This window comes from Dicentrarchus labrax, unplaced genomic scaffold (genome assembly GCF_905237075.1).
Source record: "Dicentrarchus labrax unplaced genomic scaffold, dlabrax2021, whole genome shotgun sequence".
Classification (NCBI taxonomy): Eukaryota; Metazoa; Chordata; class Actinopteri; family Moronidae; genus Dicentrarchus; species Dicentrarchus labrax.
The window spans coordinates 15,646,096-15,659,684 of record NW_026136711.1 but is presented as its reverse complement, the minus strand read 5'-3'; the positions used below and the strand labels follow the sequence as shown (position 1 = coordinate 15,659,684).

At 38.9% G+C, this 13,589-nt stretch overlaps 1 protein-coding gene across 1 annotated transcript; it reads left to right on the top strand.

The window, feature by feature from the left end:
- The first annotated feature begins 4,200 nt into the window (after nucleotides 1-4,200).
- LOC127371731 (keratin, type II cytoskeletal 8-like) lies at nucleotides 4,201-8,459 on the top strand. Its single transcript, XM_051414715.1, has 9 exons — nucleotides 4,201-4,641; nucleotides 6,060-6,268; nucleotides 6,358-6,418; nucleotides 6,515-6,610; nucleotides 6,727-6,891; nucleotides 6,992-7,117; nucleotides 7,204-7,424; nucleotides 7,519-7,568; nucleotides 7,674-8,459. The coding sequence occupies exons 1-9, from the start codon at nucleotides 4,297-4,299 to the stop codon at nucleotides 7,841-7,843; spliced, it is 1,443 nt and encodes a 480-aa protein (XP_051270675.1). The 5' UTR covers nucleotides 4,201-4,296; the 3' UTR covers nucleotides 7,844-8,459.
- Nucleotides 8,460-13,589: the final 5,130 nt, after the last annotated feature.

Genomic DNA, 13,589 nt, shown 5'->3' with positions numbered 1-13,589 from the left:
TCCATGCTGCATGAACCCTCACCCTGCCCAACATACTGAATACATATGCCCACATTTTGAATGATTACTCATAAACCAATGCAAAAACAAGGAGGCTATCATCTCACACAATAACATAAACTTTAACTTGGTGAATGAGGTCTTGCATGTTTCAGATAATCCAGACTTGACCAGGCTTGATTCTTGATTTATGACAGCCATGACCGATGACATTTCAGACAAGCACAGACAAAGCTCATAACAATTGTGCTCTGTGTCGACCCTTTCTTCAGCTTACATTACAAAGGTATTTTGAAACTGGAGTGCTTTCTTTGCTCTTTCAATGAAAGCTCAGTGCTCTCATGCTGTGTCAGATTTTTATTAAAATTCTCAATAATGAAAGTTCAATGTTAGCTTATTGCTATAGTGTGGTTGTGATTTACTGGCATCCTGTGACCTCAAATATGTGCATGGAGTATTGGTGTAAAAATCTGGCACAGCATGAGAAAGCAGTTAGAGAGACACAGGTGTCTGCATGTGTGTGTGTGGTCACACAGTCTCAGTCAGAGTTCTGTGCGTCCGTTCAAAGTTAGTCGGTAAGAAGCAAAACTAGCACATAAATTCTCTCCAAATAGCCGTTGGACAGCAGAGATTTGAGCTTTAGGGTAAAGTTCCACACCATGGTAGAAATTAAAGGCATGTGCATGTGAAAAGTTAGGGAAGAATGAAAAAGAATGTAGGCCTCACCTACACGAAAGGTGCAGAAAGAAGAAACAAGTGCGCTAGTGTTTGAGTAGGGAGCAACTGGGTGTGGCGAAACGTACCAAGTCAGAAAACAAACACTAAATCTGCAATGCATATCACTGATTTATGTGCAAGATTGTTTTCACCAGAATAATGCATTATGCTGTAAGCCTGAAGCATTTAATTTTGTCTAGCAACTTTCTGGCAGCATTAAAGACATCTATTTTGCTCTCTGAGACTTAACTATGCCTCAGGCATTTGGTTGAATAATCTTTAATAATACTTTATGCTTGTAGTTTAGGCCCTGGGTAGTCCGATATATGCATGTTTGAAACATAATTATAAGGAAAAAATACTTATTTATTCACTTACAGCTGATAATGCATAACTTTGTGTAAGTGCAGGTTCATTGTGGGTTAGTAGTTTTGTTGTGATGTTGGTGTACGACAAAACAGATCCAGTGGAGCTCCCTCATGCTGATGCCAATGAAGAGCACTGTTCTAAACACCCTTTCAAGTTTGGACATACATTCATTTATTATTATTAATTATTTTGGCTGTAGTGTGGCTTGACCTGTGAGCTATCCAGTTGAGCAGTGTGCTGTTCCTGGCTTGGGGCCACCCTAACAGAACACAGAAAACAAAAGTTAACAGAACTGCAGATGGCAAGATGGTTATGAAAGACTTTCTTGTTATTAAGATGTAGAAGATGAATTTGTCATGCTAAAAAGAAACTGTTAAATAATAGTTATGTATGAAAATGTAACTGTTAAAGCAAGACAATGTAACGTTTGCTGAACAATGACTGCTGCGGCTACAAATGACAAATATGGGATGATGGGGTGAAAGTTTACCAACATTAGCTAACATAAGATAACATGACTTCTTTATATCAGTTTTCACAGCGGTCCCAGCATTTCCATAAACTTGGATATGACTGGATCTTTCCTGATACAGCTCCTTTTTGTCCAGTGACACTTCATAATTGCTGGATCATCATGAATTATAATTATCATAGTTGTCATACATTATAATCATTTTATTATGCATCAAATCACTCAAAATCACATCAGTTCATTATAATGTGATTATAATGCATTATAACATCATTACAGTGTATTACATGGGGAAAACATTACATTAGTGAAATGTAAATCAGCAAAAAGTTGTGTCAAATTGGAATACTCTGTCTCTGCTTGCCTTGTGTTACTATGAACACAGTTAATGTGGTTTTAGTGTGATATTATAGCAATTACTGCTATAAAAAATAAAACAGTTTAGTGATTCACACAGTCAGAGTATGCCGATCTCATTTTATAGTCCTTAACAACTCACAGATATGCATGCATTTGTTTCTTTGTACTTTATTTCAGACACACAGCCCTTCCAAAGTGTCAACCTAGGGAAGCACTGTGATATAGGGCTGTTTTCACATATTTTGTGGCCACCATAGTTTCTCCATCATGCTTGGAAGGGGACAGTAAAATGAGGGAGTTGTGATCTGCTACTAAATCCTACACACTTTAAATCTGGGTACAATATGACTATAGACTGCTGCTCAATGATTTAAAAAAAGCAATACAATTTTGAGGAATAAACACCAACAGTCCTACATTTTCTATCCTTACACATAATAATGGCTAAAAACTGTCTGATTAGGACTACCTAATTATCTACCCAGAATCTCTGGATTCTTGTGCATTGTTATGAGACCATACAGGTTTGAGGGGGTATAGTGGTTAGACTGGGTGGGTTACTGTGACCATTCACTTTGTACCTGGATGACTTGTTTGGGCAGATAAATGCTTGTAAAAAAACAAGTTATACAGTCTTATAATCATTGAATGTATATTTGGTTAGATTTCAGTGCTGAGCTTCAACATTTGTTAAATAAACTGTATACTTTGTCAATATGTTGCAGATTTTTATATAAGATTTAATGCTGAAAAGAGTAAAGTAAGGAGAGAAAATTACTTATTTCCAAAGTTCAACTCAAGTTAATTGGAGATTAAGGCAGTGAGGTTAAATATAGCATTTAATAAAATATTTTAATTTATAAAAAATATTAAAATATAATTACTAAAATAAGAGTAGCAATAACACCATCCATTCAAAATGAAAAAGTCAAACTACATAAGCACTGTTAGCAGCTACATGTATATAGGTATCAAAAATAATTAGTTACACAGAATGGCCTCTTAAAGTGGGTTATTGTAAGAATTTAAAAAATATTATTATGCAGCTTTTTAATGTTGTAGCTGGTTAAAATGTGGCCAGTGGAATAGATGTATCCACAAGTCGGTTTTTGATGAGGATTCTTGTGAATAAATGTCTGTGCACACTGTGAAAAGTTATACACATTATACTTTTCATTAGTTTATTTTTGTGCATCTTGAGAATGATATGTCAGCCTTTTATGTGTTTATGTGTATGTATTGTACAAGCTTGTGTATTTTATGTGATTCTCTATTTTTAATATTTTTAAGTCATTCTAATTGTATATTTTACCACAATGGATGTATGAAATAAAGTAAAATGTATCAAAATAAACTTTGGAGCACTCATAATGCATTATATTATTATTTCATGCTCAGTATAATTTTTCTGTTGTTGAAAAAACAAAGGAGAATAAATCAACTCATCTGCCTGTTGTACACTTATTTTTGTTTACATTTGTCTTAATCTGTTGGAAGAAGTATGTTAAGCCCATCCCTGTAGCAAGTTCAACCCTATGCAGATGGAAACGATATCAAGAGCAGATGCAGAAAGGAGTGTGGTGCAAGTGAGAAGACAGTTGATCTTGAAAATATATCAAATTGTAGCTAATTTCTTTACATTTTGCTGCCAATTGAATACCTTTGTACTACCAGAATGGTAAAATGTTAATATTAATGCACTGCAGTCTGGCTGTTCTTACTGACTTAAACTAACAACTTAGGAAGTTTATACAACGTACAATATGTTCTTTATGTTCAAGCATACTGTGAAAATATTTGGCTGCACTATTACGCACTATTAATGCTGGCTTAGGTTGTGTGTATATATATATATATATAATATACATATATATATATGTCTGAAAGGGGCTTCCAATACATTTTTACCATACTGAACCTACTGATTTAGACTTTAGAAACAGGTCTGATATTAATTTCCCTGCCCTGTCACCACTAAGAACGCAGGCTATCGGGGTTACATGCTGAAAGAGGCCTATTTTCCCTTACATAATCACATTTTCACTACAGTTCTTTATCTCTCACTCTCTTCCCCCTTCATCCTGTCCCAGCGCAGGGTGTGTCACGGCTTATCTTCTGACAATCCCTCCCTACCTGTTTTACAGGATCGGCCACTCCTGTCATTGAGAGCCAGAGGCTGAGGTGGAGGGGGAGGCTGGACACCAAAAGTGAGAGTACAGGTTGAAGTGGCTGAGGAGGATCCGCCCCCTTGCTCAGCACAGGCATAAAAGCAGGCAGAGTCCACAGTCAGACACTCAGAGGGACTTGGCTCTCCTTTTGAAGACTACACATCTCCAGTTCTCCTCTGCTCAGAGTTGACAACCTTTACAACTGCAAAAATGAGGAAGGCACAATCAGTTTCCAGCTACAGTCTCAGCAGCAGGAGGTCCGTTGGACCAACTACTAGCTACTCCGTGAAAAGAACCAGCTATGGGGGTCTTGGCTCTAGTGCTGGTACTGGTGGTGGTGCTGGTTTTGGTTATGGTATGTCAATGGGTGGTAGTTCTGGTGGCTTTTCTTCCAACCAAAGTTACATCGCACCACCGATCACAGCTGTCCAAGTCAACCAGAGCCTGCTGGCCCCTCTGAACCTGGATATTGACCCCACTATCCAGGCTGTCCGCACCCAGGAGAAGGAGCAGATCAAGACCCTCAACAACCGCTTCGCCTCTTTCATCGACAAGGTTGGTTCCTGTGAGCTCTGTGTGACTTCTCTATGTACAATTTGCCGTAGGCCTCATTATCTTAGCATTGACAGCACTCCATGGGCAAAATTTAATTCAAGCAGCTGGCAACAGTGAATTCTCTTCCTTTGCCTTCTATCTGTAATTAAAAAGAGATGACTAGAAAGTTAAAGCTTTAATATATAGTATAGAACAGCATTCTAGTTTTAGGTGTTTAATAAAATTGCCAACCACTCCTCACTAGACGTGAATACGTTATTCTTACTGAGACAGCTGACAAAGCAAGAGAGCTGTGAATCTTATCTCTGCAATGTTGTATCCATCAATAAGTTACAGCCTCTGGGAAAAAGAAATCTTATTAAAATCTGCAAAAAGTCTGCACCTGATCATGACCCCATCTTACACTGGGATCTCCATCCAAAATCTACCTTAGCTAATAGTTGGCCCATAGCCACGTCTGAGCCTGTGGCAGCTTCTCTGCCCACTATCTAAACATAGGTGGGGATTATATTGCAGTGACTTGCCTATCCCCTACTTGGGAGACTGGCAGAGAAAATAGGGATCTACCTGCACTATGCCCACAGAGTCCAAAGTCTGTCATTTGCACATTGCACCTATCACCTGGTTGTTATGGGCAACAAGAATTCTAAGCACAAGCCTTAAAGCAACTTTCACTTGTTTTTAATGCTACAATTACTCTGTATTGATACATGCATGCAAGCTATATGGTATTTTTTTTAATTAATGTACACACTGGTACAAAAACTCACAAAACAAAGCCCTCATCCTACTTTACTTCACTGCTTTGTCTTCTGCGCTTTATCTGCCACACCTAGTTTTTTTTATGGCGGCACTGTGCGGCCTTCATAGTTCAACAGACCAGCAGGATGAGTCATAGCCAAAGAAGAGAGAGATAATAGGTGACACACTTAAAGCTGCATACACATGTTGATTAAACTTCTGAATAGAGCATACTGTATTTATTCTAAGGAGGAAGAATTTAAGACTTGTTTTCTATGAGCATTAAAAGGCTCAACAGTTCCTTTTTGCACCTTTCAGTAATAAAATTGCTAGCATGCAAAGATACACTTCCATGAGCTACTATTGTTGTAACTAGGGTGTGGCCATTCAGATATGTAGCTATCTAATCAGCCATTCAGGTAAAGGTGAGGTATTTTAAAACCTGATACCACAATGACACACCCTTAAAGTCCTGTTTGCACTTTTCCTTCCCTTTAAAAATGTTGAGAATGTTTTAAATCTTTATTGAACTCAAAAGCAATCCAAAAGGATAATCAAATGGCCAACGACAACTTAAGCACAAGCCAAACCACATTTATACACTATTATACACTATACTAAATATATGCTTTTTGAAACAACACTTGACAATCTTCCCTGATTTTGTGTCTCTACAGGTCCGTTTCCTGGAGCAGCAGAACAAGATGCTGGAGACCAAATGGAGCCTCCTGCAGGACCAGACCACCACCCGCTCCAACATCGACAGCATGTTTGAGGCCTACATTGCCAACCTGCGCAGACAGCTCGATGGGCTGGGCAATGAGAAGGTCAAGCTGGAGGGAGAGCTGAGGAACATGCAGGGCTTGGTTGAGGACTTCAAGAGGAAGTGAGTTGTTATATGAGATGGTCCTTAGTTATTACATATACCTGATTAAGGGAGCAGATGCACTAAAGCGTTGCCTTGTGTTTCAACAGGTATGAAGATGAAATCAACAAACGTGCAGCTGCAGAGAACGAGTTTGTGCTCTTGAAGAAGGTGCAAATACATCATAATTATTATTTTTTAATTATTGGGTTTAATACAATGTGGCCACTTATAACACTTCCTGTTTGTATATAATTTTCTCTCTAGGATGTTGATGCCGCCTACATGAACAAGGTGGAACTGGAAGCCAAGGCTGATGCACTTCAGGATGAGATCAACTTCCTCAGGGCCGTCTATGAGGCTGTATGTATCTATAATGTTTAATTACACTTACTTCACAATACTATAATAACCAAGTTTGTTAAATCAGCTAAAAAGACAAACAGTTAACTGATGTGAAACAATCATTGGATTTGTAGGAGCTTCGTGAGCTGCAGGGCCAGATCAAGGACACCTCTGTCATTGTGGAGATGGACAACAGCCGTAACCTGGACATGGATTCTATTGTAGCTGAAGTGCGTGCTCAGTATGAGGACATTGCCAACCGCAGCAAGGCTGAAGCAGAGACCTGGTACAAACAGAAGGTGAGTAAAAAGCAAAGCTGAGGTTTATCCCAGCATTTGTAACACCTCCCACAACCGTCTCGATCATGTTCTTGATACCCTTTTCTATTTCTTATAATAGTATGAGGAGATGCAGAGCTCTGCTGGACAGTATGGTGATGACCTGCGTTCAACCAAGGCTGAGATATCTGAGCTGAACCGCATGATCGCCCGTCTTCAGAATGAGATTGAGTCTGTCAAGGGACAGGTATATTTCAACAGCTTCTCATGGATGACTTCTCTGAGGAGGATTTGCAATTATTAAACATTAATGCCTGACATCATTTTCAACAGAGGGCCAGTCTTGAGGCTCAGATCGCAGAAGCTGAGGAGCGTGGTGAGATGGCAGTGAAGGATGCCAGGCTCCGCATCAAGGACCTGGAGGATGCTCTGCAGAGAGCCAAGCAGGACATGGCCCGCCAGGTGCGCGAATATCAGGAGCTGATGAATGTCAAGCTGGCCCTGGACATCGAAATCGCCACCTACAGGAAACTGCTGGAAGGAGAGGAGAGCAGGTGGGATAAACTTGAATACTTAATGTTGTTTTCATGGCTGCAGCATTAGCTTAACTCTAAATTAAGCGCTAACTCTTCATTATTTCCCCATTAGACTGGCCAGCGGAGGCTCCAATGCAACAATCCATGTGCAGACTTCTGGAGGTAAGTTTCAGCTTTTATACATCGTCATTATAAATGATACCTGACCAGCAGACCACACTGAGACATGCATGGATAAATGATAACACCTGTCCTTTTATGCTCCAGGATCACTCCAGTCCAGTGGTGGATTCGGCTATGGTGGAGGCAGCGGCAGCTATGGTGGAGGCAGCGGCAGCTACAGTGGAAGCAGCAGCTATGGTGGTGGTGGTTATGGTGGTGCCACAATCACCAAGTCCACAGTCTCAACAGTCAGTTCCAACAGGAGAGTCTATTAAAAAGGAGAGCCGTCCCTCTTCCCCTCCAGAAATTCTTGAATTTGATTTAAATCTGTACCCATTTAGATTCCTAAAGTCTGAGAGTTTCTGAAGGTAAACATGACCTCAAACACCAAAGGGCAAGTTCAGTTTGCAATGCAATTTTTTTTTTTTTCTGCACTGACATCCAAGAAATAAGAAAAAAGGAAAAAAATAGTGTTAAAGAGTGTTAAAACTAAACAAGGAAGCATTTGAAAATTTGTACTCTATATTGTCAATTTATACCTTTTGTACTGTAATGCAGTGGGGATGGGCGGATGTTTTCATTTGATGTCTCTTCCTACATTTGAGTGCTGATATTAGTAAGGGGAGCAAGTCACTGACCAAATCTGATCACTGGAGAAATGCAAAAAATGTAAACTTGTTGTTTAGGTTTGACCTGATTGGCTAATGGCTTATTCTTTTTACTGTTCTGCCAAATGTTTCCATGCTTAGTTTTGCCTTTCCTTGCCTTCAAGATAAAACTATGTTGAAACCAGATTTATTTTGTCAAAAAGCCTTCTCGGCAACATTACTGATGAATATTGCAGCAAGTTACATCAAAAACATCTGAATAAAATAAATCTGAGAACTTTAATTACTTTGCCTCTCACTCTCATTATTGTTGTGATAAATAAAGAACACAGCCTGGCTACTTTAAGTTTAGGAGGGTTTTACCTAGACACACACAGATTTCACATGGGGGCAGTGCTGTGCTACTTTTCCACTACTCACTTCCTTCTTGGTTTTGCAGTCTGCCAGATATGCATTTATAGTATGACGGCTACATTGTCATTTCTAGGAAATATCAAAATCATCATTCATAAAGGCTTAAAATACACAAAGCCGTACTCATTATGTTACTAATCAGTGAAACCATTTAAAAACTGGAAAGAAATCTCTGGCATGTCACTAATTAATTCAATAAACAATACCTTTTGCAGTTTAAGCATTTGCTGCCATGGAGACACTCAGTTTAGTACACTCAACAAAGCAAATGCTCTGTAACCTGTAGAGAGACTAGTTTATGTTAATGGTACATTATTGTAAACCAGAAGAGGTTCTACCTGTATGAGGGATTCTCTGTTAAAACATAACCCAAGCTGCTCTATCCTCACAAGCTCAAATCTTGAAAGGCAGCTCTTTTTAAACTCTCAGGACTGCCGAAGAGAAAATGAAATGCATCAAGGACATTTCTAATCTGTTTGCACTGTACAAAGCCAGTGAGCATGCAGTTATAGGTGAAAGGTCATTATAGCAGTTTTACAGCATCATTTTCTTATCTACTGTTGTGTTTTTTATCATAAGACAAAAATAATGACCTCAATGTTTGCAATACAACTTGCCTCCCTTTAAACTCTTTCATTCATTATCCATATGGGCTCCACTGGAGTTGCCTTTGCATGATAGAAAAAGAAACATACTGACAAATATTCTACTAGAGTTGCAGATTGACTTTGCAGACTTGTGACATGCATGCTTTTGTGCTTGGACTTGTATCACTTGCACCTAAAACCGCACACACAGTGGCGTATTTTTAAACGTGCCTCATGCACTCAAAATCTGTATTGGCAGGTTAACAAGAAGAAGCCTTTCATCATCTTCACCTAAGGCTGAGAGTGCTGGCAGAGATCATATATTTAATTGTTGAATTTGGTCCCAGTGGAATTAAAGTTGACTCATAATATTGATACAAGGCACGTGCCAAACACAGAAGTTGTAACCATTCATGTTTCTACAAAACCAGTTATATCATCATTAGAAAATAACAGGTGATGCATCTTTTCTCCATGGCTTCCTGTTGTTACAAAGTCTGCATTAATCCTCACAGACGAATCAACAGTCTATTATTACCTATACAAGGCCTGTGCACCAGTATAACTGTCATTAACTGATGATGCTTGTGATGATCTGGACAATTAAGACGCCCTTGATACTGAATAAGAGGCTGTCATTAACATCATCATCATGTATCTGTAATTGAGCATGGTGACAGCACAAATGGTGCAGAATGGAAAAGAACTGGCCATTACATACACCAGAGAAGCTAATAGTATCATCTACAGGCAGCTTGTCCTTGAAGAGGATCATTGGTCTTAACCATTTCTTCGTGTCAGCAGACAATATATCTCAGAAAACAGGTAATGTTCCTCTTTAGAACAGAGTAACAGCCCTAAAGGAGAGTATTAGCACATAGGCCATGCACCTAAAACTTGAATATTCAAGTTGATAAACGCCGTCTTTGGTGACTTCCTGCTTGCATCTTGATTCTTCTCAAAAGAAAATGCACCAAAAAGGAACAAGAAAGACAGGCAGTCAAGTAACTGAATACACAGTTGATGCTTGGACCCTTAAAAGCCAACCTCCAACATATTGTAGCTGGACATAAACCTGCACTCTGTGATTTAGAGGATAATCGGAAAGACATAGTGCGAAAGAAAGGAAATGGTCTGTGCAAAGTACCAACAATACCACAGGCAGAGAAAAAACACATATTAAATTATATAACCCCTCATAAACAATGTTTGTGTCTAGCACACAACAAATAAACTACAAAGACTAAAGAACAAATAGACATACATTGTGGGGGATAAGAACGCAATTTTTGGGCTTAACTACAAAAATGAAAACAAAACAGCAACAAGTCTAGATGGAATATCATTTGTAATTGTTTTAAATCATAATGCCATTTGTTTAACACTGTAATTACTGGTTTGGTCATTTTAATTGCATACTTATAATACATAATGATTGATTTTCTTATTGTGCCAACTCTGGCAGATGTAAATGTTTTATTGCAAGTCATCTGGTCCTATGCTTATTATCATATTTCTTAGTATCACAGTTTTTACACTAAAATTGTCTTTCTTTATTCTAAGCAGCACAAACAAATAGTTAATTTAACTGTTTGGGGATTAGTATGTTTTTCTAAGCAGAGAGGATACCTGCTGTTTCTCAGTCACAATGATTGCACTTGATTGGTAACTTAAATTAAAGGAGCAGTGTGCAGGATTTAGTGGCATCTAGTGGTGCAGTTGCAGATTGCAACTCACTCGCTTCACCCACACTTTTCAAGTGTAAGGGAGAAACTATGGTAGCCGCCAAACACACAAAAATGCAAATGGCCCTAGAGGCAGCTTTTGGTGTGTCTGATCTGGGATATTGTACAAACATGGTGGTCACCACCAAAGGCAGCCTGCAGCATCTGTAGGTAAACAGCATATTTTAGAGTAACAAAAACAGAACGATTCTTATTTTCCAGTGATTATACATTAGTTTATAGAATGCGTGTCTTACTGTATACATAACACATAGACCTGTCCAATGGTTGCAGCATAACATCCATAAAACAAATATAAATATTAAGATGGAAACACAAATGCTACGTGTTTTAAAAGAAGACATGAGATATGTGTTTAGGTAAAGTGTAATATTGATTGATTTTCCTAATTTGAAATACATAATAGCTTACGCAAATTCTTTACATGTTAATTATGTTAAACATAGTCAAATTTATTCTGACACTTTGCAGATAATTTGTCATCTTCTATTTTCTTCAAATCAGGTTTTGAGAACTGAGCACAAGCATCTCAATCACTGCATAGTGGAGAGAAGTTCCTTAGGAGGCTGATCCTTCCGTAGAAAATGACCTTTGTTTTCTTTGTCCTTACTGCTGCGTGAAGAAGCACAATAATGAGCTATTGATTGAGGAGGGCTCTTCCACAGGACTGGAAGAAATCCTCAGGAGCGATTGAAAAGACTGACCTTACCCTTAACCCAAGCCCAGCACCACGATCAATAAACATTACACCTTATACAAACCCTGACACCTCAATCGATACTGGTGAATATCAGCAGCCACGATTGGGAACACTGATGAGCAGTGTGCTGCATGTGGAGTGGGTAAGGGTCAAATCACTTAGTGTCTTTGTCAGGTTATGAGGTGTGTGTGTGTGTGTGTGTGTGTGTGTGTGTGTGTGTGTGTGTGTGTGTGTGTGTGTGTGTGAGGTGTGTGTGTGTGTGTGTGTGTGTGTGTGAGAGAGAGAGAGTGTGAGTGTGTAATAACTTCCAGGAAAGTTCTGATCGCAGTTACTGATCTTTACACAACAAAGACTCTACCATTATAAGGAGAGTCTATGGGTATCCATGATGATAACTCAATGTTTGACTATGTCCATTTTTTTCCCTCCCTGCACTAAAACAAAGTGTGTTTATTCTGTGTTTACATGTTTTTTTTCAAATGAGTAAACATGACATGTTTGTTTGTGATAAAAAGCACTCCACCATGAGCAAACTTTTGACAAATGAAAACTAATATTTGCTGTTGTGCTTTCCATCAGACACCTCTGCAGCTATCACTGTAAACATGATACACCATCACTGTATAATGGGGCGTTCTTTTTGTGCACCGAACTTGATCTGCGAGTCGGTTTCCTGAGTTACGAACCGGAAGTTGCAAACAGAACACCCCCGAGGTCGTATATATACGACTCGTCAAGTCGTCTGAACTCAGAGGACCCCGAGTTCAGTTACCAAGATGGCTACTCCGAGCATCACACTAAGTAAACATTGTGGTTTTCTACTATTTTAAGCACTTTTGTCTTTGTTGTGAAGAAGTCGTACACACAGCACTGTATACTGTTACCTATAGGCATGTCGTTACAGTCTTATTATGTGTTAAATACCACCTAATTAGTTATTTTGTAGCTTGTGCAGCTGAAATTGGCTAGAGATGATCCATGTTGCTATGACAACAATGCCGAGTCTTGAGCAGAAAGCAGAGCAGTAGCCTAACGTTAACGTTAATCAAAACGGAATATTCAGATAACAAACTGTGAATATGATTGTGTAGTATATAATGAACATGTGAAATCCATGGTGGGTGCACCGTAAACCAGATAATCACTATACTATAGCGACTTTCCTGGAGGTGTCCATCTTTTCTCCGACTCATCGTGTTGTGTGCCAAACAGAACGCAAAAACCTGCGGTTATTCATTTTCCAACACGGATGTGACGTCACTCTCGAGCTGCAAGTCGCGATTACAAGACAAAACGAATGCCCCATTAGGCTACCTGTAAACATCAATTTAGCATGTGCAAGAATATAGCTTTATAATTCAAACATAGGTAGATTGCATTTATTCAACAATGCAATGTAAATACAACTACTGTGGTCTTGAGCCTGCAATAAGTCATTTTTTGGCCACCAGGGGCCAACAGAAACAATTTATGAAAACGTTAGCTTGTTGGCAAACAGTTGCTTATTAGCATCCAGAGCAGACAGAGGGCAACAATCATTAATTTGGTGTCATATTTTGTCCACCTGGTAAATTTAAGTCCAATATTGACTCACTTTTAGTGCTGTTTTTGGACCAACCCACCAAAAATGACTTTTAAGTTGCTAATTGCTCCAAAATCCCACTTTTCTGGTGTTACATCGGTGTAATTGTTTGGTACAATAAGATAATTCCCAGCACAGCTTTACCCAACTTCAACCTGAGCAGAGCTCTAATCAACCACAATAAGCAAAAACACCTGTGTAGGTGTGCAGGGCCTCACAGACATGATTTCATCCTCTGGCGCTGTCCAAGTTTACATGTGAGAAATTCGTAGCATGTGTGTTTATGTATGTTCGTTCATGCTTTTTGTGTCCTACATCCTGTATGATTTTAAAAACAAAAAAATAGCTCCAAACACAGTTTTGTATTCGTCATTGTTTATGTTGG

What these genes read in the sequence shown, in the direction of transcription:
- LOC127371731 (XM_051414715.1), top strand. Translation starts at nt 4,297, where the DNA reads ATGAGGAAGGCACAATCAGTTTCCAGCTACAGTCTCAGCAGCAGGAGG. An exon ending in TTGAGTCTGTCAAGGGACAG is followed by an intron (nt 7,118 to 7,203) that starts GTATATTTCAAC and finishes CATTTTCAACAG; the next exon opens with AGGGCCAGTCTTGAGGCTCA. An exon ending in CCATGTGCAGACTTCTGGAG is followed by an intron (nt 7,569 to 7,673) that starts GTAAGTTTCAGC and finishes TTTATGCTCCAG; the next exon opens with GATCACTCCAGTCCAGTGGT.